Below are 25,950 nucleotides of genomic sequence, written 5' to 3' on the forward strand. Positions count from 1 at the left end.
AGGCTAACGTAGTCAAGCTAATATTATAAGAAATGTATCAGCACTGCAAGAGTTAATTGATATAAAGTGGGTTGAGCCTAGGTCATTTGATTGGCATGTCTTTCTCTGTGGTTCACAATAGAAAGGGGAGTGTCTTCCTTGGGTGGGTGGTTTGATATGTAAAGAGGGGGTGTAGTTCAGATTCATATGACCAAATGAGATGCCTTCTTGGGGCTCAGATCTTCCGACTCAAGGGTGACGTCGAAGGCTTACAGGTGCAGAGGGCGGGGTAGTGTCCGTAGACAGGGCGACATCGCAGGGAACACAGAAGGCGATTGAAAGATGTGTGCGTGTGTGTGATAGCGGTGCTGCAGGTACAGCGTCAGGCAGCAGATTTTGCGTTTCGTTCCAGCCCTGGAACATCAGAACCCAGGCTCCGGAGATACTCTTTTTCTCCTGCAATGTCGGGCGGAGGCGACGTTCGTGTGCTCCGCCAAGAATCCGGGCAGGAGAGCCCGAGGATGCCGGCCTGGAAACGAGAGATCCTCGAACGGAGGAAAGCAAAAGGCAGCGGGTCTGGAGCAGGTGGCGAGTCTTCACCGAGCGCAGCCACATCTCGTGTTAATGGCGAGGTAACAGGAAATAGCGGATCTAAAAATAAGGACGATGCCAGCGGCGCTAATCCTAACGGGAACTATACCATCACCCCTGCCAGTCAGTTTTTCGGTAGCAAGCGTGGCAGCGGCACCCCCAAATCCCCGGAGCAGTCACCGGTGAAAACAAAAGATCTGTGGACGGCCATAGAATCCTACGACCCGAAATCAGCGGAGAGTAAGGTAAGGGACAACGGAACTGAAGAGAGCCTAGTGTTACAGGAGAGTTTAGGTCCGTTGGAGGAAAACCCTTTTATTAAATTAGAGAAAGAGCGAAAGAAGCAACTGGACCGGGAAAGCTCACGTCCCATGCAACACATATTGGAACTGTATGGCAGTGTTCCTGGGATTCGGACTATTCGTGCAGAGAACATCATCATTATAGAATCCGATCCTGATTACTTTCCGGAGGGAAGCGGCATTAAACATGCATCTAAACTGCAGCAGAACGGTGTAAGTAGCTATAGCTCTCTTAACGATCTGTTAGAAAGGAGAGGTAGTCCGGTTGCTGAGATACGCGCAAAGGAGGTAGTTATTTATGATACAGCACTAAGTAAAAGCGAGGAGAACTTGAGCACTGTGGGTCACGGTTCGGAACTGGCCGATCTTGTCGACGGTCAGGGCAGGGTGAGTCGCATGCTGCAGAAATTCGACCGTAACTACGGTAAACTGCAACCCAGGTCGCGGAGCACTGAGAACCTCCTAGACTTAGATTCTACTTCCGTGAGGCCAAGATCCCGACCCTCACCAAAGCCAGATCTGGTGCCAAAGCCAATCACGTCCCCTCTGCCGGGCTCGCCCGTACACACCTTGGACCGGTCAGTGCCGTCTAGCCCACAGATTTCTCAGTCTTCCATAACAAAAGCAAAGCCTCCTCTTTCTGATGTGGAGAGCCCTCCTGCTTCCCCTCATCCCGTGTCTGCCCTCCTCCGGAGCTTAGAGGCCAGCCGTGGTGGTCGCCGGATCACCATCAACCCAAAAGAGGAGGCAGACAGGGCCGGATCCTCCAAGCCCATCCGTGAGCGAGAATGGGATCAAACAGATGGGTCCTCCAAGCCTCCCAAGGTGCCATGCTCTCCAGTCCGTGCACGTGCCGACTTTTCAGACGACGGCCCCGGTTCCCTCCAGCCGCCGGACTCCCCCACCTTCGAGTTCCGCCCGGCCCCCAGGCCAGACCTCTCCCTGGTCCCCACCGGCGACCTGCAGGCCCGCGCTCTCGCCAACCTGCGCCTGCAGTCCCGGAAGTCCTTCACAGTGATCCCCAAGACTCGCCGCAGCTCCTCTGTCTCCTCTGCCTCCTCCCCGGGTAGTACCACGCCCTCCAGCCCGGTCCTGTCCCCCCCACCGTCTTCCCAGCGGCCCTCCGAGCCGACCACCTTCCCTACCCCCCTGAACTCGACTTTAGCAGCAGCAGTGCCAACCAGTCGGGTCGTGCCGCCCCCGACGCCGCCCGTCTCCAAAAAGCGAGAGTCTGAGAGGGGTCCCAGGCCAGCCAAAAAGGAGCTCCTGCTCGGTCAGCCCGTGCCCAGCAGTCCACCACCTGAACCGGTGGCCCAGCCATCTCCTCCACCCCTTGCCCGGAAGGAGCCGCCACTGCCTGCTGAGAAACTTCCAGTCACCAACATCGACGATGTGGACGTGGAGCCCACACCACCTGCTCCGGCACCCGTTCCCGGTCAGCCGACCACCAGCCCCGTGGTGCAGAAGCGTAAGGGCAACACCTTCACGGTGGTGCCGAAACGCAAGCAGGAGCCACAGGTAGCCTCGCCTGATCCCCAGGACTCAGCCGCTGGGTCACCTGTGGCGGGTGCTGGGGCCTCCCAGGCCCCCTACGCCCAGCTGGGCACGCTGTTGAAGAAGCGCTACCCGGCGGTAGATGAGATCGAGGTCATCGGTGGCTACCTGTCACTTGGCCGTTCCTGCCTGTCCAAATCTGGATCCACAGGCAAAAAGGTAAAGTAGCCTCACTGTTTATAGCAGGAGTTTATAGCTTTAAACAAGCAAGCTTAGTTAAAAAAACACAAACTGCTCACATTCTTTCCATCTGTATCTGTTTTGTGTGCATCGTAAATGTGTGATAACTCCGGCTGAACCACCGGCTCATGTAGCATGCAAGGCTAACTTGACCCGGTTTTTAGGCTTTTTAGTTAATGCACACACAGCCCATTTCTTCTGGATGAAATGCCATTGGTTAGGTTTTTGTTTTGTTTTCATTTTGTTTTGTTGAGATATTTCACATATTTAGCTGCATGTAGGTCATGCTTGGCAGTGCAGATTGCAGAACACCCAAAGCTCATGGCTGGGGTTGCTGCCTGGCCCGTGAGTAGCTTTGTTAGAAGCCAGAGATTGCGCAGAGTCTCATTAGATTACAGGTATGCAGCGTTGTGGACCACCGTCCAGCTGAAGCGTGTCATTGTGCTGCCGCCTTACTGGGTTAGGGTGGACTTGAGGCTCATTGACTGGGCAATCTCATCAAGCCGCTACCTGATCCAGGGGATTTGGCTGGGAAAACCTGACCAATCCACAGATTCTGGGGGCCAGATCAGGCACAGGACTGGCCCGGATCTGGCATGGCTCATCGCCCTGGGGTCTCACATCCACAGGAGCTTAGTAGCGTGCTTTAGGCACCTACCTGCCTCTCAGTGTTGTTAAGTGACCCTATGATCCAAACAATGTGTATAGCTGCTAATGATTAAAAGCCCATGACGGACTGCTTAGGCTCAAGGAGGGAGGGCAGCTACAAGTGCCAGCTCTCTGAAAATGTTGTAATAACAGCTTGCGGTTTATCATGAAATTGCTTCTAAAATGGTTTCTGTTGTTGACTTTCTCTCACTGCTGTTTGTCTTGTGGCTATTTGACATTCTGCAGACTTTCTTGTTATAATTTTTTTGTTCCTTTGACTGAGAATGAGGTGTTGTCCTGGTGTGGTCAGGTGACACAGGTGTGGGGGCAATTAGAGGAGATTTGTGCATTCTGTAGTCATGTGTAATTCTGAACAGAGCAAGGAGTGGCCAGAAACTGCCACATGATCTGAGCACACTGAGAGAGACATGGGAGGTTTTGAGCTTGCAGGATTTGGAAGGCTTTTGTGGCTTGCCACAATAGGTGACCAGCCAAACACTTGCTCACAAAGCAGTCTAGGAGAAGATGAGTGGGTAATTTTCAGTTGTTAAAGGGAAGTTGTGTTTTGGGTGTTGGGTGGCATATGTTGAGAAATGTCAAGTCTCATCTCGGTGGACTAGTATCAGTTCCTCTGTCAGATAAGGATAGATAATGAAAAATAAAGAACAATCAGCATCTCCATTCCCACCCACCACCACCAGAGCTTGTGACTTTTGTTTACTTATTTATTTATCTTTTAGAGGCCGAATATAAACCAAACATGATGTGGCATAGTGCCAACCTCATTCAGTAAATACAGTAAGCTTAGTCAGCACAGGGCAGTTTTGTTGCTCATGGCTATGAAACAAAAAACGCAGCACTGGGCCATGGGAGGACTGCTTGGCTTGGCCTAATCCTTCTGCCCCAAAGCTTTCGGGCATTACTGACGTCCTTCCCCGCCTCTCCCGCCCCAACCAACGCTCATGTCACACCCAGAGGGGGAGAAGAACTCTCCTGCCAACCATGGAGATGCACACTGGCATTAACGAGAGGCGCCTGCTCAGATGCCAGCTAGGGTTGATCTCCTGTGTGTGTGTGTGTGTGTGTGTATGTGTGTGTTTGCGCACTTTTATGTAAGTGTGAAAGAAAGGGAGAAAGAGAAAAGAGCCTGTGTGGCTTTTTTTAGTCCCTTGCACACCCAATTGAATTAATAACACTGTCACAATTGGCTGAGAATAAGCTATGCCTCATTGTGTCCCTGCATTCCACACAGACTTGTTTTTTTGTTTTGTTTTGTTTTGTTTTGTTTTGTTCTCCCTGTGGCAAAGGTTGGACTGGGTTTTTTTTAAGCATCAAGGGCAATTTGTGTGGAATTCCAGCCCTGTATACGCCTGGGCGGAGTGTATGGGCCCTGCCTCTGAGGGATGGGTGACGTCTCGGAGTGGTGTTTGTGGGCTGCAGAGGCCCCTGTTTGCAAGAGGAAGGGTTTGCTAGGGGATTTTTAGTCACATCAAACGGTGTGACACTTTGCAGCAGCACACGGTGAAGACTTGCAGCTGGAGAAATATTCACCACGGGTTTCCATCGCTACCACTCACAGTCATAAAAACGTCCCTTTTTTCTTCTTCTCTGTAACCCCTCTTCTCTTCTGTTCATTCTCGTTTCTTTCTCTTCTTTTCTCTTCTCTCTTTCTGTATCTTTCTCCCTCTCATATTTGTGGCCTAAGTGTGCATCATGCTGTCTCTCTCATACTGCATCATGCTGTCTCTCTCCATCGTTCTGCATCCCTCCCTCCCTCCTCTCACTCCCTTTCCTTTCCCCCTCTCTTTTAAACTTTCTCACACATTTTTGTGGGCCAGCCGTTTCTGACAAAGTTCCTGGGACAGACCAGTGAGGTTGTGAGAGGGAGGGGAGGGATTTTTTTTTTTTTTCCATGGAATTCTAGGGCCCAAACTGGAATGCCGCCGCCACTGCTGATGCCGCCGCCACTACTCTGGCCTCTGAGCTCCTTAGCTGCGGCCATGGCTGCAGTAGGTTTAAAGTTCCTCTCATTCTCCAGTCTCCAGGCCGCCTCTTCCCACTCCTGTTCCCAGCCGAAGCATTGTGCCTGGGCTGGGCTAATCAAGATTGTCCTTTGCTCCTTGGTGTTTGCTCGTGACTTGCTGTGTGGTGCACCTCGAGCTCTGCCGTGATGGGATCGGAGGGGGAGGGGGACTATATACGTCAGGCGCAAACTCAGTATGTCGTGGGCCATTCTGATAAGACAAACGCAAACCCTGTAATGTGGATTTTCTGTGCCAGAACAGTAGGGAATTCCATCCACATTCTGCAGTGAAAAAGCATTTTGAAGTGTGTTGATGTGGTTAGGAGTGAATATGAATTACTAAGATTAAGATTGAGAATGAATGTGGAGTGAATATGAATGTGGATTAATGTAATTTGGAGTGAATCCAGATTGATAACGGATGACTCTGGATGGCACCCTATTGTCTGTGTGCTTGTGCTGTCCAGGCAGTATAGGCTTTGGCTGCCGCTGGAGAGATGGAAAGGGCGGAGCTGCTTGTTGTGGTCTGGTCTGAGGCTTTTGGAAGCACGCTGATCTGTCATTATAGGCAGGAAACCATACAGGCAGGCAAGCAGTTGCAAGGGCTAGAGCCTAAAGCAGATTGTGTGTGTGTATGTGTGTGTGTGTGTGTGTGTGTGTGTGTACGTGCATCTGTGCGTCTGCATGCTTATGTCTGTACACACATACAGTCCTTCATATAGAGTGTGTTCAAATATGAGTGTATGTGTGCTTTTGTGTGTTTGTGGGCATAATTTAAGCCTAACTCTTAAGTCATGTATATTCATGAATCTATGTGAATGTACATGCATGTGTGTGTGTGTCTCATTTATCCGTCACAGGCCTCTGGTTAAATAGAGAGTTACCCCCTTAGAGTTGCCGTCATTTGTAATTGAGACCGTAGATTTCTCTGTAATTAGATTGTTGGGTTAAGCTGTTAAAGCATAAATTGGGGTTATGTAACTAAAAATGGTTTTCAAACTGAAACAGGCAAGGAAATCCCATTGGCTAGTTTGCTGCTGTAGTTGTTCTTGGTACAGTTTTACAAAAGTGGAACATCATGGTTCAGCATTAGACATGGTTTGACTCTGGAGCATGAGAATATTCTATGTGCACACCAGGTTAAAGCTAACTTGCATTTAAATTACGTCAACAGTACCAGTACAATCTGTCTCTGATCTGTACATTTTTTACACATTAAAAGTTTTACATCAGTCATACATTGTGCCGGAGATTTGTTTTTGTTATAGTGTTTTTGTTTTGTTTTTGTTTTTATAGTGTGTTTCTGGGACTTCCAGAGGTTTGTGGCCATATGTCATTCGTGTGTAGCATTTGTAAAGTTGCTGGTCACACTCATCACCTGACTTTTGTTTGCACTGCAGGGAGATTCTCTGGCACCTTGCTGTCATAATTGCCCTGTTTGCTCTGGGCGTGGGGGCTCTTGGGCGCTGTCGATGTCGATGGGGCAAGGGTACACAGGCCGCTCTTCCAGAGCGAACACGTGTGTGTGTTTGTTGTGTGTAGGCTTGGTTAAAGGCTAGGTGATGCGTCAGTCACACACACACACACACACACACACACACACAGCGCAGAGGGGCTGTGAAGGCACACACCCTCACGATTCCTTAGCCATTATAGCACTGTAGTTATTCTGAAACAGATGTCCACTATGATTTTGGTTTGTTTGTTTTTCCCAAAAGGGTTGTCCCGCTGTATTTGAGGACTTCCCCAACATAGCCTACTACTGAGGCGTCATCAGAGCTGGTGGATACTCAGCAAGTTGTGAATGAGGGAAACAAACTTGGCATGGCGACTTTGTGTATAATTTATGTAGACAGCATGTGGCTCTGAAAGACAATAGTCTTCCGCAATAGTTCTCTATTGTGTTTCTGTTACAAGTGTGTCTCTGTTGTGTGGGTCTGCAGCAGATTTACCATACTCCCATTAAGAATCCTCAGCCTCTGTGACTGTACTGACCAGGTCATGAGACCGGCAGACTGCTCACCACCGGTCATCAGTCTTCCTAAACAAGTTTACATTGATGGCTACAGATACCATAGGTGGAGGTCAAACTTGGTACTGGGTGTATAACATTGACGTGATGGAACTGGCTTGAGCAATGAATGGTAATGACAAACTGCAGAGACTCCTTTACCGGCTGATGTCATGGAACAGCCACTCCATCAATGAGTAACTATTTTCAGGTGAGAAAACAAAAGGGTTTTATGGTCATACCAGGCTGTAATAACTAAATAAACTGCTCAAGAATCCCTTGGTTGCTGGGTTTGAGGTCACTGTCAGCGTCCGGTGTTGAGGAATGCTCTAATGACGGCTAACTGTTAGCTTTAGCGATAGCATTCTCTCCCCCAAATCTCTGACTAGAGGTGTGAAAGTCCACTGTGTTTAATTATTCATTCACGGGAGGATGTCCACTCCTACTCGATTGCGTTTACTTACTGTTACCGGCATCGCCCCAGCACCCCTCTGTCTTTCTGTCTGGTCATCTGTTCCTCATCATGTAACCCCCTAACACCACACACATACACACACCTCTGTCCCCATTGTCTCTTGACTAGTGTCCACTTGTCTCCTTTTTCTCACACTGCCTGTCTGTCTTTCTGGCTTCCCTCTGTGTTGTCTCTCTCCATCTTCCCTCTTTCTCTCTCTCTCCATCTTCCTCTTCCCTCTTTCTCTCTCTCTCGCTCCATCTTCCTCTTCCCTCTTTCTCTCTCTCTTCATCTTCCTCTTCCCTCTTTCTCTCTCTCTCGCCCTCTCCCTCCATCGCTCTTCCCGTCCCTTGCCTGACCTCGGCCCTGCTTTCTGTCCTGCAGAGTGGCAACGAGCCAAGCACTGGTGTAATGCTTGAATACCCCTCTACCACCCACGGCTCTCACCCCGATGACTGCACACACACACACACACACACACACACACACACACACACAGGGCGACTGGGCTTTAACATGTTTGTTGCTGGTGATTGTCACTGACAGAGAACATTAGCCCCAAATCATTAGCAGGCCTGAGGACTTCAGTGCCGCCACGAGTAGATCAGGTCGATATCTTATATCAATTTATTTGGTTCGGGTGTGCGCTTGTTTTTATTTGTGTGTGTATGAGCGAGGGAGATAGTGAAAGAGAAAGAAAGTTAAAATAGATAATGAAGAGTGTAGTCATGTAGTCCGTAGTGGTATTTATTTTGTGACCCTTTTGTGTATCGAGTGGTTTTTCTGTATCTATAGGTGTCTGGTTGTGTGTGTGTGTGAGAGGGAGAGAGTATGTGTGAGGGAGTGTGTGTGTGTGTGTGTGAAAGTGGCCCTTAGCTGTGTGTGCATGATTGCCCTCTCAATACCGGTGGAGTAATTAGAATTCAGACAGCAGAGCGCCGCTGTCATAGTCATGTTTAATTCAAGCAGGTCCTGGCGTGTGTGTGTGTGCACGTGTGTGCGTGTCTAAAGCTGCCTGTGTCGATGGTTTGCGTGCGTGCGTGCGTGGTGGATGGACCTGTGTTTGCTTGTATGTGTTCTTGCTTGTGTGTTTGCCAGTTGTGTGTGTGTGTGTGTGTGTGTGTGTACAAATGGGAAAGAAAATGACAGTTGTTTATACATGTTAATGGAACACCGGCACATATGGAGGGTAGGAATCATGTAGGTGTTGTGTGTACCAACAGGCCACCGTAGCCTTTGGGTGGGTTGCCAGATGGATACTATTTGGTAAACACACCATGCAAATTCTAGTCAAATGTGCTGGTGATTCAGTTGGCTGATGGTTTAAGAACATAAGAGACATTAAGCGCAGGGAGGTGTGATGCTCTGTCATGAGCAGTACCGCCTGTGTGTCTCATTTAGTCAAATAAGTTTGTGTTAAGAGTGGGTGGTCAAGCGCTCCAGTATCGTTTCACTTTCATCCTGTTTTGAGTAGGGTGTTCAAATTCTGGATCTGGCAAATCAACCTTGTCTGGCCTCTGTCTTTCTTTCAGTGTCTGCCTTTCTGTCCCCTTAGTTTTGGGTACGTACTGTACACTGTTAACCTAAGCCTCTGCCACCTTCTTTCCTTCCCTCTCTCTCCCCCTCTTCTCTGCTGCCTCTACTCCCCCGCTCTCCCATTTCTCTCTCTCCTTCAGCTATATCCATGGTGTCTGTCGCCGGGCAACAGGCGGCCATGGCCATTCTATCCTGTCATTTAGGATTCCTGGATAAGGAAGAGTCTCTTTTTTCACGCTCTGTCTATCTTTCTCTCTTTCTCTCTCTCTCTTTTCACACAAACCTTTGCTCCCTCTCATTTGCTGTGTATACACACACACCCTCACACCCAAGTCTGTAATGAATGAAATCAACATCAAACAGCTGAAGTTTCAGCCAGCCTGCTTTAGAATTATAAACATTACACAGGTGGACCTGCCCAGTCTGACTTCCTCCCCTTCCTCGTCTTTCCACATTGTTTATCTATCGCTCATTCTCTTTTTCAGTTTTTACATCGTAACTTGGAAACGGTCAAGATAATAACAAATAAACATGACGGCTCTCGTTCACGCCCTCAAACTGTATACCACAGTGATCCATCAAAGGGAGGAGACCCTACGAGTGTTTTACACACACACACACACACACTCACTCACTCACTCACTCACTCACTCACTCACTCACTCACTCACTCACACACACTCACTCACTCACACACTCACACACACTCTCACTCACTCACTCACACACACTCTCACTCTCTGTCTCACTCTCTGTCTCACTCTCTCTCTCTTTCTCTCTCTCTCTCTCTCAAATTGAAATTTAATGTGGATATATTGACATGAATTTTTGGATGCATAGTGCCAAGTGGCAAGATTAACATAATATAAAGTAATATAGCATAATAATTGGAAAGATTAATAACTAGATTAGATAGATAGATGTATCTGTTAATAGATGTGATGATAGATGTGCACCCACTCACAATAGATGTCACATGTAAACACACACACACACACACACACACAAATACACACAGATGCAGTCATCCGAGGACACCTACAGTAGCTGATGTCCCACACAGATAAAGCCTATCCTGCTATCCCATACAAATTAATCCTATCCTGCTTAAGCGGTCACATCACATGTTTATGTTTACAAAGCTTACCTGTTCACGTGCCCCTGGTAGTAGAGGATGTGCCTCCTAAATCTTCTTAAAGAGCACTTGGACACATCTGCAGACAATTTGTATAGAGGGTAACACCAGAAGACGTCCTGATTTGTGTATGTCTTAACTAGCACAAAAGAAACTACAGATAGGGCATCTGTGGCCTACTGGTTAGGGAATCCGACTTGGGACCGAAGGGTGGCCGGTTTGATCCCTAACTGGTAGGAAAAATGTGGGTGGGGGAGTGATTGAACAGCACTCTACATCCATATCAACGGATGAGGTGCCCTTGAGCAAGGCACCTAACCTCCAACTGCTCCCCGGGCGCCGGATTAAGGGCTACCCACTGCTCTGGGTGTGTGTGTGCTCCTAGTGTGGGTGTCCTCCTAGTGAGCCCTCTACTCTGAGTGTGTGTGTGTGTGTGTGTATGAATGTGTGTACACTACCCAGATGAGTAAAATGCAGAGAACCAATTTTCAATATAACTTAACTTAATGTTCAAAAGAAAGCAATGAGATGCTATAAAACTAGAGACAGTAGATGCGGTGCTGTGGTGCGATGCAGAGTTGATGATTGAATAAGACGTTTTTTGGGCTATGTGTAGAGAGGTACACACAGGTAGAGTCAGTTCACTCATGTTCTATAGGATCTGTGACACGAATATATTGGTTAATGATGGAAGAGTTCCGCATGGAAACAGAAAGGTCAGTCTTCTGGTCTTTTCCATCTGTGTGTCTGAGACACGGCTCTCGAGAGGCCTCATACTGGAGCCTGCCTGCTCCTCATATTAAGCCATTAAAGTCTCTGCTGAGAGATTAGCTTTAATCAGACATCTGGTCAGTCTATCCCTATACCTCAATAAAAAGCCTCTGCATACTTTGCTACTGTAGTATTCTCTCTCTCTCTCTCTCCTCGCGTAAACACACACACACACACACACACACACACACACACACACACACACAGACAGATAAATAGCTCTTTATAGATAGCTCCAGTCTGACCTGACAGCCTTAGCACACCCATGCCAACATCACTTCAGCCACGCTGTATGTGCCAAGTAGTGCTCATAATTCACTTCGGCACAACCTACTGACCTGCCATTGCCTGTGTGTGTTTGTGTATGGGAGTGAAGGTGTCTACTTATTTGTCTTTCAGCTTGTCCAAGAGTGTCTCTCTTGGAGTGTGTGTGTGTGTGTATGTGTGTGCGCGTGTGCGCACACTCCATGTGAAAACAGTTTTCCCGTCTGCTCATTCACCCGAAACTCCCTCTCCCTCTCTCTCTTTCTCTCTCTCTCTCTTTCTCTCTGCCTAGTCCAAATCAGGACGGGCCATCTAAATGGCCCAGAAAACTCTGTCTCTGGCACACTGCCCTTTTCCTTTCATGTGCACTCAGACACACACAGAATCGGCACGCCTGAACTCCCGGGGTTACGCACTCGGTCGCCCCGAAGGCCCTCATTACAAGCGAGCAAGGAACTCTCGCACCGTGGCATTTACGACAGTTCCTCAACGCCAACGCGGTAAAAGGCCAAATAAGAAAAGGCACCACCGGGCCTGACAATGGGACGACAATAGCACCGCAGCTAAAGGAAGCGCTAAAATTAGCGGCCCTGGTGGTGTGAGTCATCCTACTTCATTCTGGTGTCTTAGTGTGGGAGTGTGAGAGGGTGAAGGGGGGAGAAGGGCAGGTCGGGCAGGGGAGGCCAGGGCAAGAGGTAGCTGGTCCCCCCTGCTGCTAGGGGTGAGGGAGAGAGGGGAAGGGAGGAGAGAGGGAAGAGAGGAGAGCCTGGAGGCTGGAACTGGCCTAATGTAGCTTCTGCTCAGACAGACGAATGAGATGATAGAGTGAGAGAAAAAAAGAGAGAGAGAGGGAGAGAAAGAGGGAGAGAGAAGAGGTGAGAGGGAGAGATGGGGAGACATGGAGAGAGAGAGACATGGAGAGAAGTGTTAAAGAAAGGGAAAGAGAGAGAGGGTCAGGAAGAGGAAGAAACTAACGAGAAGGGGAATTACACAGCGCTGAAAGACGGAAAGGAGGAGGAGGGGGGAGTAAGTAAAGGAGAGAGAGAGACTGAGCAAGACACATCGGAGAGAGGGAGAATGACACTGAGATGAAAGAAGAGCAAGGTTGTAGAGAGAGAGAGAAAGAAGAGCGAGAGAGGGAGGGGCTCATGCATCACTTCTGGCTCAATAATGCGGCCTTTCACAGCCACGGGTGGGCACAGAGCCCCCCTGACAGCAGGGGAGGGGAGGGAGGGAGGATGGGACGGATGGAGTGAGCGAGCAAACGAGTGAAGCCCTTTCCCCAGCCGAGAGGAAGTAATCCCACAGGCTACTTTGATTTATTGATTCGCTCTCTTTGGCACGGCTCTCGGTTCTAGGCTCTGCTGCAGGCAGAGAGAGAGAGAGAGAGAGAGAGAGAGAGAGAGAGAGAGAGAGAGATTCTCCTCAGTAGGACCTGCCCTGTTCAAATAAACCAGCCCAGTACGTTGCATTGAATAGGAGACTTGATTGAGTTCAGTTATCATCTCTAACCCTCTCTGGGCTGTGCTTGCTTGGGGAACTGTTGTCCTTTTAAGGTAAACCTTTTTGGAGCAGCCCTAATATTATAAAATAAACACGCTCTTAGATCAACTCGCTTTAGAATGGCTTGTTTGTGTTAAAGACTGCAAGAGAGAGCGAAAAATGTACTGTTGAAACAGTTTTTCACAATTAGGGTTATGAATCGCTTTGCCTGAATCAAACTTACTGTCGTTGTCAAAAAAAAAAAAAAAAAAAAAAAAAAAACTTTGTTTACGGATTCATGATGCTATTTCTTATGTAACCTGCAAGCACAATGATCATTAAGAAGAATCATTGTGTGCAGTTCTAAGCTATTACCTTCCTACTATTAGCTTCCATCTCTCTGACCATGTAAGGTCATTTTTACACCAGAAGACAATGGGACAGAAGAACAACACTAGTTCAAATATAGTTTGAGGCCATCTTTTTGTACCGTATTGCATCTCCTAACTTGGTTTGAGTTTATGAACTCACTAAGTGTGATTTGGAGGCCATTACAGAAACTAATAACAGTGAGTGTTTTTTACCCACTGACATCGAATGGTGCACTCTCAATACACAGGACGAGATGTGGTCTACTCGTCTGTCTCCTCAAGAAGCTACTTCAGACACGTTGTCATGGTAAAGCTGAAATCACAATGGAATCAAGATAGTGCTTCTCGGAACCACATAAGCAGCAGTTGGCTCAGGTCATTTTATTGTCTCTGCTAGACAGACTTTTGAACATCAGCCCTACCAAGTCCAGTTTAATTGTGATGTTGTAAATACTGATGGCTATCAGTTATTTGGTGGAAATTAGTGTGTGTGTGAGAGAGAGAGTGTGTGTGTGTGTGTGTGTGTGCATATATGTGTCTGTCTGTGTGTTGCATTGCAGTGTCTTGCTTTTTGCATGTTTTGTTGGGTCTTTAGCAAAGAGCCTGAGTGAATGAAAGAGCAGGTGATGTGAGCGACACAAAGCCACTCCTGTTTTGCTGTTCTTCCACAGATCCCTATACATAGCCTCCTATACATTACTGGAGGGGGGTGGAAGTTGGTGCCTTGTGATGACGATTAGAGTAGATTTAGGGCAAGTCACATATGACAAGGAGATTGAAGGGGAAAGGTACCAGAACAGTCACCACAGTCATGGTCATTTGACCCCATTCTTGGCCGAGATGGACATTCCTGGTATGCAAAGCGGAAGTCCAGCTCCATATTTAGTTCCACTCAGACTGGATGTACGTAAGCATGTCTGGTGAATTGGTGAGACACACTTGATTGATAATGCTACTTCCTCATTACGAAGCGGGCATCTGAGAAGACATTCTCAGTCTCGGTGTCTTGCCACATCCTGCAAACTGCAAGGTGTGTGTGTGTGTGTCTGTGTGTGTGTGTGTGTGTGTAGTGCAGTGCAGTGCAGTGCATGCACAGGGTCTGTATTTGTGGGGTTCTATAATAGAATCCCATGAGAAATGGTGTGTCACCCTGTGTGAACCTAACCAGAAGGGCCCATAATAATACATTAACACAGAAATAGAAGCCAAAACTTGTTACATTTGATGCTACTCTTCATAGTAGAAAAGGATGAAAATACTTGCGGGTGTCTGCTTGGTATTTACAGCTTTTGAGATGAAGCAAAAAGTGCTTGTCATCACTGTGGTCTGGTTGTGTGTCTCCTTGTAATGCAGTAGAATTGCTGCCCCAGATTCTTGTGCACTTTTATGACTGACACAAGGGTTGCGCTACTTCAGGGAAGCTATAATAAGGAAAACCTCGGAGATATGTGGCCTGAATAAACAGCCGCTTCATCACATATCTACATGCATCTCAATTGGTGTCATTAAGAAATTGCCCAAGTTGTGTAGCCTGTAAATATAACCGGCAAAGAATTAATCGTGCATGTTAATGTTTAATCAAGTAACATAATACTGCTAATTAATTCACGTCGACCATGAGTGCATAAAAATGAATGAATTTCCTGAGGGAAGTGAGCTGCTCAGCGTGCTGCTAATTCTTTTTCTGAAACACTTTGCTTGAACTCTCCATATCAAACCCAGCCATATCATACAAGTATGTGATGATTGCAGATACCAGGATTCTGTCAATGGCCGTGATGACATCTAATGTTTGGTTTGGTGTTGTCAGTGGTCACAGTCTCCTGTTGCCTTTATCAGTGCCTGACATGGCGTCTTCTGTGCATGCTGTCATGAAAAAGCTAACATGATTACATGCTATCATGACATTACAGCACTCACGATGTTACAATGCCTATTAACACTCATAAATGGAACAATAGCACTCTAGGTTTGGAAAATAGATCATAAGAATTTATTTGTATATGACATCCAAATGGCGTTCTTGTGACATGATGATATTGGTTTTATGACTAGAGATTAAAAGTAAAAGTAAAGTGATCCTTTCTTTTTCCTTGTTTGGACCCAGTCTTGTGTTGGATGCGTTTTCCTTTGACATATCTGTAGACAATGCAACAACTTATGCTAAATAATAATGCCTATATGAGATGAACAAAGCAACTGGTTGGTCAGGTTCAGGCACCTCCAGGATGTAGTGATACTCACTTAGTTATGATTCGGTTGTAAACAATGAAGTTTTTTTGTTATGCGGTGAGTGTATGTTCAGACATACAGCATGTGCGTATGAAGTCTCTCGGAACGCCTACATGTAGGGTTTTTCCGAAAATGATAACTTTTGTCAGGGATGTTATTCTCTTCTTGTAAATGGGCTCTCGGGGTTGCATAACGGCGCCTCATTTAGCATGGCATCATACGCGCAGACAGCAGGCCCAAAGCCCTTCAGCCCTCGGGCAACTTAAAAACCCTCCTCCTCCTCCTCCTCGGGGTGTGACCGCTCCAAGCTCCTCTGGTCCGACAACTGTTTTGAGAGAACTCCAACTTCTCAGCAAGGACACCACAGCAGGGCTTAGAGGCTGCAAGGGCTGTAGAAAACAAAACAAAACAAAACCCTGAACAAAACCGGCCCAAACTAATATGCCCTTTTACACAGCCAGACAAAAGCCAAGTGTTGTCACTAATGAAGTGTGCCTGCTTCATTTTTTCTTTTCTTTTCATTTTGGTGTTGAGACGTGGCGCTGTTTATGCCCATGGTGTGTGTGTGTGTGTGTGTGTGTGTGTGTGTGTGTGAGAGAGACACACTGAGGGCTCCTCTGTGAATAAAGAGAGACAAGAGTGGATTAGTGCTGTCCTCAAAAACATTTTGACTTGTGCCAAGCCGCCTCTTAATGAAAGCTTTCCGTCCTCCCTCGACGACGGCTCCAGCGCCTTTTAATAACCTGTTCTTTAATTAATAGCTATCATGAAGGCAGCTCTCGGAGAGGAAGAGGCGAAGCGGCGCTGCGAACACTAACGACAGAGTTCACCTTCGAAATGATACGAGTCAGAAAGCTCCCTTTGATTCTCAGGGATGAAAGCGATGCGCTTCGGTGTTGACAAAACCCCCCTTGCTCATGCTCAGGCACTTAGTGATGTTATTTTGGTGGCCTGCTTTTGATGTTTTGTTTGTCACTAAACATGGAGGCTGTCCTCATGCATTTTAATAAGGGAATGCACATTATTACATGAAATGCACCATTATTTTGAAGTATTTTGTTTTAAAAATATTCTATCCTTTTACATCTGGCTCGGGATTGCACTCCATAAACAGGGTTTCTCTCTGGGATGTCCTGTTGCAAACAGATTGTCAGCCATCACTGTGAATTGATTGAGACTTCAAGCAGAGAATGTGTGTCTTGTTGTATACAAAGTGCACTGTGAGAGGTCTGAAGATGGCTTTCTGTTGCTAACACATTCGGTCCTCTGTTCTCTCTTTCTTTCTGTCTCTCTCCCTCTCCCTTTCTCTCTCTTTCTGTCTCTCTGTTTCTCTCTTACAGCTGAAGATCTCCTTCAATGAGTCGAGTCTGCAGAGCACGTTCGAGTACCCGTCCGAGAACAGTGTCTGGGGCAGCGAGGACGAGGAGGAAGACGAAGAAGAGGAGGAGGAGGAGGAGGGGGGAAGGCCGAGGAAGGAAGAGGAGCAGGGCCTCCTGGAGCGTGTGCGGATCCCCCGACCCAGCTTCACCAGCTCCCCCACACACACCACCACCACCACCAACAACAACAGCACTGGTAAAGAAAACACAGAGAGAGATGGAGAGGAAATGGAGAGAGGAAGGAGTGAGGGAATGGTGAGGAAGAGGAGAAGGAAAAAGGGAGAGAGCAAGAGAGGGAACAGAGAGCAAATAGATACATAACTGGACAGAAGGAATTAAAGACAATGGTAGTAAAGAGGGAGGGGGGGGCAGAAGAGGAAATGTTTGAACAGACCAATGAAGGAGGATGGTAAAGATGGAAAGAAAAAGGGAAAGAGTGTGTGAAAAAGAGAAGAGGAGGAGGAGAAGGAGGGAGAGGAAATGGAATGAATGGACGGGATCGGAGTGAGGGAATGATGAAGGGGGGGAGAAAAAGAGGGAGAGAGGGGTGGCAGCCAGGCCGACACACACACTGAAGGGAAATGGGTTTTGCAAGTGGGTTGATGGCTTTGGTCGCAGTGCCAATGGCAGGATGTGACCGAGAGAGAGGGATAGAAAGAGGGAAACATTGAGTCATAGTTCTGAAGAGGTGGCTTTGGAACAGATGCGGTCCAAGGTATCTGTCATTCTTGTGTTAAGTGGAAGGACTGTAAGTTTTAGGAGGAAAATAAAAGGCTGAAACTACAAAAAAAACTGAAACTACTGAAGCTTTAGCCTCGCATCAACTCCTCAGAGACTAGAATCAGTGGAGACACCTGCTGGCCATCTGGGAAACATGCCCCTTTAAACTTTTTGTTACTGATGATAGTGGTCATGTTAACACCACGAGTGTTATAAAACCATATATAACCAGTTTTATATATTCTTGCTTGTTTGTTTGCTGCTTGTTTGTGTCTTTATCCCCGACCTTTGTGTTGTGATTGACAGATCTGTCCAACTACACACCGAAGCATGGTATGGATTACAGTGCCTGGCAAGACCACAAGCTTGATGACCCTGCCCTCCTGGGGGGGTCCAATTCTCAACGCACAGACACACCCCAAGAGGAGGTCATGGTAGGACCAACAATTTACTGCCATGCTTGACTGTAGTCCTCAAGGTCACATATTGTGTTGAACAAATGATGTGTGTAGAATTTTGAAAGGGCCCTGGAGTTTGAAGATAGACATTTTTGTTTTGAATTCCAGTTGGTGGTTGGTTACATATTGTGCCATGTCTACTAGTTGGTGCACGTGTATTGTGATGTGTTAAAGGTTATCTACATAGGGACTTGTTGCTCTTGCCTTAATGGAGTGAGGGAGATAAGAGTTGGTCTGTGTGCTGTGTGTGTTTCAGCTCACGCCGGCCGATAGCTCCTCCCTGTCAGACTTCAGCAGTGAACCAGCTCTTTACTTCTGAACCTCTAGAACCTTCTGGAACGCCACGGGACCAACCACTGCCTGCAAGCACCAGCCCGCCTACACACGAGTACACATACGGACATTTACACACACACACACACACACACACACACACATATACACACACACACACACCAGTGGGACCAAAAACCCAGCAAGACATGAACTGTCAATCCAGTTCAGACTTTCTTAACACTGCTCACACACACACACACACACACACACACACACACACACACACACTTATATATACGCAGAGATACACACAAGGGATATTCAGTCTCTATTACATACATACAAACACACAGACACACACAGGAAGCAGCAGGACTGGCCACATCATCAGAGACCCTTATGCAGTTTATTCGTCATCCACTTCCATGACTGACAAACTGTGACTGCCCCTCCAGGATGCAGGTTCCAGATTGGAGACCACGCCTGATTGTCAAAGTACCCCCACCCACCCCACCTGAAACTGTGTGGGGGGGGTGCGACTTCTGCCTCTCGGCGTGCTGGCCAAAACGGACTTACTAGCCTCGTAGCATTAGCCTTCTCTGCCTTTAAAAGCTTCTCTGTCTCTCTCATGTATTAGCGCCCCTGTTAGCTTTGGTGTTAGCAGGGGTGGCTGCGGCGGTGGTCGTCGATCTCATCACCTCATGAAAAAGTAAGTGACCAAATTTTTTGTCGTCGTTGTTGTTGTTTTTGGAAGAGCAGGAAGCCCTCTGTGCCCGTCCTCACTGCCTGTGAGACTCAAGATGTGGAGTGCAAGGGGAGGTTCAAGACTTTACACCTACAAACTCTTCAAAGTCGAGTGGAGGTAGAGGAGGAGGAAGAGCAATCGAAGGAGAGAACCTGATAAATGAAACGAGTAAATAAGAAAAAGAGAAGATGGGGGGAGGGGAGAAAACGTCTGAATTTACCAGTGAAAGGGTGCCACAGTACCACTTGTTTGTGATGCTTATTATTATGATTATTTTTTTGTATCTGCATGTGTAGATTCCTCATTGACTTGCCCCTCCAATCCCATCCCGCTCCTCATCCCGGCAAAGTTAGTCCCTGGTTGGATGATTGTGTATGTCTTGTAGTTTTGTATTTCATGATGGTTGTAATGAAACTGTGTTAAAAGATTGGAGAGAGGAATTCTCCAGACTTCTTAGCCTAGTGTATCTGTAGGGCCAAGAACCAAGCAAGCATCGCTAAGGTCTCTGTCTTATTTTAGCACTCCTATGTAACCAACTTTAAATCAACAGAAAATCGGAATGTCATGCTATATGAAGGATGTAATCTTTGAGCTTTGCGCTATATCCAGATGCCTTTATGCGTTTACATTGCTCAAAATTAACTTTTATATACAGTGTAATTTGGTTTAAGATTTTGTATTTAGCAGCTGAAGCTTGCTTAGGAGATACACATCTCTAATAGCGACCTCTCAATCTTAATAGCAATGGTTTTCTCTCCATGTCTCAGCAGAAGCTGATGCATGTAGCCCAAGCCAGCCATGTTTCAGTATTTTAATAGCTTTTGATCTTAACAGTCGTAAGTAAACATTTGTCTGAACTGGTCAGTATAAACAGGCGCCAGCTGGAAGATAAATATACCCATATGGTTGAGCTCTGTGTGTATGTGAACCCCTGTATGTATGAGTGGTTAGAGGTGAAGTACATGAGGAAATTGAACTGACTTTTATACACACAATGCCAACTTCCGTGTATGTATGTGTGCGTGCGTGTGTGTGTGTTAGGGCTGGGCGGGTGGCCTCCACTTACTAAAACGATCGGTTCTGCCTCAGCCAGTATTGTTGTATAGTTTCTATAGCCCAGGATAATGGTGTTTTCATTATTAGTAATTTATTACATGGCTTTTTTTTTGTTATTATTTTTTTTTCTATAAAGGGCTTGGTGAGTTGCCCTCTGGAACTGAGGCCACAGTGCCAGAGAGCTTTGTCCTGTTTTTTTCTTTTTTAAACTGTACTTAGATCATGATTGACATCATGTAGAAAGAAAGGAAGGCATGTATATACACAAAAAGTGGTGGCTGGAGTCTCAATTATTGTTCAGTTGTCTGTGTTTTTACTTTATATTTGCACTTGTCATTTTACTTTCTTTATTTTGCACTTCTTCATAAAGCAAGAGCAACAGTACACATACTGTAGAAAAAAAGACCTCAGTGACACAAGAGTTAGAACGGCTCACCAGTTTTTAAAATATGGTGAAAGAAAATAGGCAGGCACTGACAACTCTGTCCAATTTAAACCACAACAAAAACAACTCATAGCAGTTATTTATACAAAACACTGTTTCATGCTAGTGAAAACAACCACTGAAGGGACCACTCACAAGGCCTGAGAAAGCAACGTTGAGACATCCCTGTTGTCGCTTACAAGCACTTGCCTTGTCTCTGCCAGTCTGTCTCTTGGGCAAATCGTATTCCAGTGGGGATACGTGACACTAGCAGGCTTGTGGAATGGCCTGAACTGCCACGCAACGCGATAGGCTCTGGTGACACAGAGGGAGAGTCTAGAGATGTCTAGTTCTTCAAACTTATATCCTGAAGAATCCGAGCCACTCTCATGTGTTGATAACTCGTCTTTTTTTTGTTTTTTGTTCTGTCTGTTTGAATTTATATACTGTATTTGTCACTCCAGCTGCCGAGAAGATTGAACTGTGCAATTTGTATTCATCAAGGATTTCAGCAGAAAAAAAAAACAATGTCAGAAAAGGTTAATAAACAAAGCTGCAAAAGAAAAAAAAATCTTGTCGATTATTTGTCTGTAGGGATGAGTACAAATGCCTGTACAAAGCAAGGAGTCTGGTGTTTAAAGGCACAGTCTGTGATTCTGGTGACGTCCATCCCCTTAAGCAAAATGTTAATTTGCTGGAATAGTGTGTGGCAGTCAGGGGTAACTAGTGTGTTTTCCAGTTAGACACAACTGTGTATGAACACCAATTCAAAATGAACAACACTGTTAGGAGCAATAGGCCTCATTCACCAACCGTTTTTACTAAGAAATTTGTTCTTAAAACCCACTTACACAGTTTTTACGAAAATTATGATATTCACCAATGTTTTCTTGTTCTCAGAACAAAATCTACGAACACTCAAGAGCACTCTTAGGCACATTTGAGAACTGACTTGTTTGTGCAAAATAAATGGTTATTGGCTTTTCATCATATATGCAGGTGTAAAATGTAATATAATTTGAATGACGATATATTTTTTAATTTAGGATATTTTTGAATAATATTATTATTCATTTTTAATAAAATAAGTAATAGAAATTCCACTTTTTCAAAGCATTAACATATTTTATAATAAATAAACACAACAAATAACACTTTTTATAGCTTCTAAATATAACTCATTTACTGTTCATTTTCTGCAGCAGTGGTTTTACTTCAAAGCATGGGTCATATACGGTAAACAAATTGTCTTGCTCATGTAGTATAATATACGGTACAAATGTATTGCCCTGACAACTTATGCTGAATCCCATTTCTTCTTAAGAACAAAACTGTGAACGATTCTGAGGTTTAAGAACAGCTTTATGAATCTGCCTAAGAGTTTTTTGTAGGACCTTAAGAACACAGTTAAGAAAATTCTTAGGAAGATATTGGTGAATGAGGCCCAATGTGCTTAATTTCAGAAGGAAAAAAAGTCTATTGGATTAGAATTGCAGACTGTAGAACAGGAGTCTCCAACAGGTAGCTCACGAGCAACCAGTAGCTACCCACCTGTTTCTAAGTAGCTCTCCAAAAGGTTTGAGGAAGATGTTCACACATCTGATAACTCAGTCACTTGGGAAACATGTTAATTCCTATGAAATCAAATTCACAGTCTACAAAGAGAGCAGGTAAATGAGTTGAAAGGAACCTTTACAAAGCATACAAATCTTATTCAGCGGTTTTGGGTGGAGATCAGCTATATGAATACATGGCATGCTACTACTAATATAAAAGCTCTCAGCCATGTCCATTTTGTTAAAGTAGCTCTCATGAGGAAAAAAGGTTGGAGACCCTGCTGTAGAAACGTCTATATCCAGAACCTGTATGCACTATTGTTAGTCTCAGCGCTGTCCCCTTCCTCAGGAATCCTGAACATAAAAAGAGAACAACTTGTTGTGAAAAGTACTTTTAGGAATTCTGCTGTGGTCAATCCTGTTGAGAGAATCTCTGGAGCTTCCTGCTCCAAGCTATATTTACACTGAATTTCCATTTGAAAGAGGCCTACGTCTGACAACACTTCTGCATTGGGGAGGACTTTGTTTAGAGAGAGAGGGGGAGTGTGTGTGTGTGTGTGTGTTCAACAGATCAGCACTCTTCAAATTAAACTGTGGCTATTCAGTTGATTGATCCCTCACACTGACACACAGCTGGCACAATAACTCAAGCAGCCACACTAAATAATCTTTATTAAAAACTTTCCATATAAATAAAAGACATATATGGGGGAACAAAAGGCAAATTCTGAAAGACAGACACGCATAAATAGTAATATACATAGACAAGTGCGAGGTAAGAGACAGGATGTTAGGGTTTGAATGCTAGTGCGTTTCCACAGATCACAGGCAACAGGCAGAAAAAGAAGTCAGTGAAAAGTCAGTGATCTTTGCCTCCTCTGGGTTCGGTCGCTTTGGTGAGGTTTCCCGTCTCCTTCTTTAAAACACTCAGCAGCGTCTGAGAACTTTCTAGAATCTGGAACGAGAAACAGTGATGCATGCATTAAACTTTGCTTTATGTAGAACTCCCAAGTTAGCACCCACACAAATACAGAAAGAGGAGTTAAGGTGAGGGCTTCCGTGTTTGGTTTTAATTAGTATGACAGGAGGAGTGTTAGACCTGTGTCTGACATGGAATGCATAAAATGTGCACAGAATACACATGAAAAACGTGGACAGAGGAATTTGCCTAAGTGCTCCCCTTGAATTATGTTATCTTCAATTAGCCTCCACTCCCCTCAATTTCTGTAAGGTTTTACTATATTCTAATCTATAGGTATGTATGTCTTGTCTGTTTTTGTACACATTGACACAGAACCAATTTTTCTTATATATGCTGTTCATGGACATTCAACTGTAATGTGGGACCAATCAAGGGACAGTATAATTACAGTCATGTAAAAAAGAAAGGACACCTTTTATGGTTTTGTGTCAGGACATAATAAGAAAAATAATCTGGTCTTCAAATGAGGTAAATAGATGGAGTTATGGAATGACCCATTACCTTCATGTAAGCAGCCTCTGTCTCAGCGATGGTGCGGTCAAAGTCGGCGCGCGCGGCCAGTCGGCGGGCGAGGCTTTCGTTGACGCGGCTCAGCTTCTCGGTAAGCACGCGGACGTCGTGCTGCAGCCGCGCCTTCTCTTCCTCCTCCTGCTGAATCTGATGCTGCAGCTTGTCCCGCTTCGAGCACAACTCCTCGATGCCTACGGAAGGAGAGAGAGAGAGAGAGAGAGAGAGAGAGAGAGAGAGAGAGAGAGAGAGAGAGAGAGAGAGAGAGAGAGAGAGAGAGAGAGAGAGAGAGAGATGATTGTGATACAGCCTATTCACACACCAGTGTCACTCAGTTGTTTCCATCATAGTCTCATTAAGCCATTACAAACTGCTTATTCAGATGAATAAAAAATGTGTAATTTTTTATATAATTTCTACATAATAATTACATGACAGAATAGTAATAGATATGACTCTTGAATTTTAAGTGGTATGCTTAGGCTTATAGAAGCTTTTGTACCAAAGAAGAAATGAAAATTGTGTTTTTGGTGTACACAAATAAATATATGTGTGTGTAGGCAAGAGTAATATGTATGAGGGGGGAGAGAGAGAGAGAGAGACGAAGTCCCACATTCTGCAATCCTTTCTGCTAAATCAGGTCATTGCCAGTGATTGATTATCTGTCACACCCCCATCCCATCAATCATACATTACTGAGCGGCCCTGTCAGAGGTCAGTTCCCATTCACATAATCTGACATCAAGGGCCTACAGTTGGGACTTATCAAATAAAAGTGAATTTTAAATAAACATTCAATGAATGAATTGCAATACAATTGTTTGTTTAAGGAAAGTCAATTATAAGCTTTTTTTCTAATGCAAATTGAATTACTACCATTTACCACAGACCATACACTATCTGGTTGTTGTTTACAGTTAGGCCAACCCTAACTCAATAATCCAATTTATTTCTCCCATCACTCTTATTGACAATAGTAAATTAACATAAAGGCTCCCGATAAAAGATTTAATGTCTCCTCTGTGTAGTAAAGAAAGAGAAAAGAGAGAGAAAAGCGCAAACATTTTATAACCAGCCTGATTTTATTCAGCACATAAGAGCTGAACCAACTGAAAACTTATGATGGCGGACTCTTGCCTCTTCCCTTCTTTGACAACAGTGTATAAGGTAATACTTCACTTTGACAACTGCCATCACAGGGGAAATCAAAACAAAGGCATGAGAGAGGTTTCCATCCTATTTGTTCCATAATTATGTGCTTTAGGCAGAAAAATAGGGGCTCCACATTGTCCTATAACTCTTTATTTATGTTCGCTCGTAACATAACTCTTCAAACAGTATTGGTCACAAATCGGAAGGCCAGTACACTAGATGCATGTAAATACTAGCAGGGCTGTTCACAACTAAACAGCAGCTGACAGGGGCTTGATAGCTTTGCAGCATTTATGTGAGCTATTCTGTGTGGCCAATTTCCCAAGGGGCTACGATACTGGGCCTGTATTTATTATTCTGTTTAGACAACTGCTCAGCCAACTCTCCCTCAGAACAGGATAAAAGCGTCAGCGAAATACCCTACACTACAACTATAGCACAACCAACGTTATAGCTATTTTTACAGAGCAGTCTGGTCAATGTAACGTCAACGTAACACTTGTAGGATAGGCAGTTTAAACTAATTTAACTACAATAAAATCTTAACTCAACATGGTGGTAACTTAGGCAACAATAAATTGATACAACAATAAACTGACTGATGATTCACATTGCTAGGCGCATTTGCTCCTAATGCAGCAACACAACTAACGTTAGACTAATGCCATCAAGCTTATTAGCTAGCAACTAACGACAACCTGTGAACTTTGAGCTTGACAATCCAATCAAGCTAGACAGGTGACTATTTCGGTTAGTTATAATTAATGAAAGAGAGGGATTAAGTAGACATGTTACGTCTGTAAACGCCTTTACAATTAATGTTAAACCAATGCATCAATGTTTCCTTACACTTTACGAGTTCGTTGTTGTAGGTTTGCAACGCTGCTCCTTGTTGGGTCATGATGCTAACTGTGAAACCCAAGCCCGCGCACACCGTCCCAGTCACGTTTGTAAGGTGCGATAATTCATGCAGCTAGCCAGCTAAGTTTGCCGTTTTAGGTTAACCGACTGAGTAGCAGCTAGTCCTCTCCAGTCTTCCAATAAGGTCTAAAATGCTCTTTACACTGGCAGATGACAACGTGGGAGTAATAAAAGCAAAGTCTTCCGTTCCTCCCCTGACTTAAGTCTCCCTCCAAACAGCAGTTTCCAGGACAACTTCTGC

At 45.4% G+C, this 25,950-nt stretch overlaps 2 protein-coding genes across 2 annotated transcripts; one reads left to right on the forward strand and one right to left on the reverse strand.

The window, feature by feature from the left end:
* The first annotated feature begins 227 nt into the window (after nt 1-227).
* tprn (taperin) lies at nt 228-18,698 on the forward strand. The gene is made up of 4 exons (XM_048259697.1): nt 228-2,585; nt 16,874-17,108; nt 17,939-18,066; nt 18,347-18,698. The coding sequence occupies exons 1-4, from the start codon at nt 441-443 to the stop codon at nt 18,407-18,409; spliced, it is 2,571 nt and encodes an 856-aa protein (XP_048115654.1). The 5' UTR covers nt 228-440; the 3' UTR covers nt 18,410-18,698.
* Nucleotides 18,699-22,802: 4,104 nt separating this feature from the next.
* Nucleotides 22,803-25,942, reverse strand: ssna1 (Sjogren syndrome nuclear autoantigen 1). Its single transcript, XM_048259670.1, has 3 exons — nt 25,638-25,942; nt 23,631-23,830; nt 22,803-23,102 (listed from the first exon to the last, which is right to left on the reverse strand). The coding sequence occupies exons 1-3, from the start codon at nt 25,687-25,689 to the stop codon at nt 23,007-23,009; spliced, it is 348 nt and encodes a 115-aa protein (XP_048115627.1). The 5' UTR covers nt 25,690-25,942; the 3' UTR covers nt 22,803-23,006.
* Between the last annotated feature and the right edge of the window lie 8 nt (nt 25,943-25,950).

The sequence above is a fragment of the Alosa alosa genome, chromosome 12 (assembly GCF_017589495.1).
Source record: "Alosa alosa isolate M-15738 ecotype Scorff River chromosome 12, AALO_Geno_1.1, whole genome shotgun sequence".
Lineage (NCBI taxonomy): Eukaryota > Metazoa > Chordata > Actinopteri > Clupeiformes > Clupeidae > Alosa > Alosa alosa.

Excerpts from the sequence above, each read along its gene's own strand:
- tprn (XM_048259697.1), top strand. The coding sequence starts at position 441 with ATGTCGGGCGGAGGCGACGTTCGTGTGCTCCGCCAAGAATCCGGGCAG. Across the intron at positions 2,586-16,873 it reads CTGGATCCACAGGCAAAAAG|CTGAAGATCTCCTTCAATGA; the intron begins GTAAAGTAGCCT and ends TCTCTCTTACAG. Across the intron at positions 17,109-17,938 it reads CACCAACAACAACAGCACTG|ATCTGTCCAACTACACACCG; the intron begins GTAAAGAAAACA and ends TGTGATTGACAG.
- ssna1 (XM_048259670.1), bottom strand. The coding sequence starts at position 25,689 with ATGACCCAACAAGGAGCAGCGTTGCAAACCTACAACAACGAACTCGTA. Across the intron at positions 23,831-25,637 it reads CAACAACGAACTCGTAAAGT|GCATCGAGGAGTTGTGCTCG; the intron begins GTAAGGAAACAT and ends CTCCTTCCGTAG. Across the intron at positions 23,103-23,630 it reads CAGAGGCTGCTTACATGAAG|ATTCTAGAAAGTTCTCAGAC; the intron begins GTAATGGGTCAT and ends TTCTCGTTCCAG.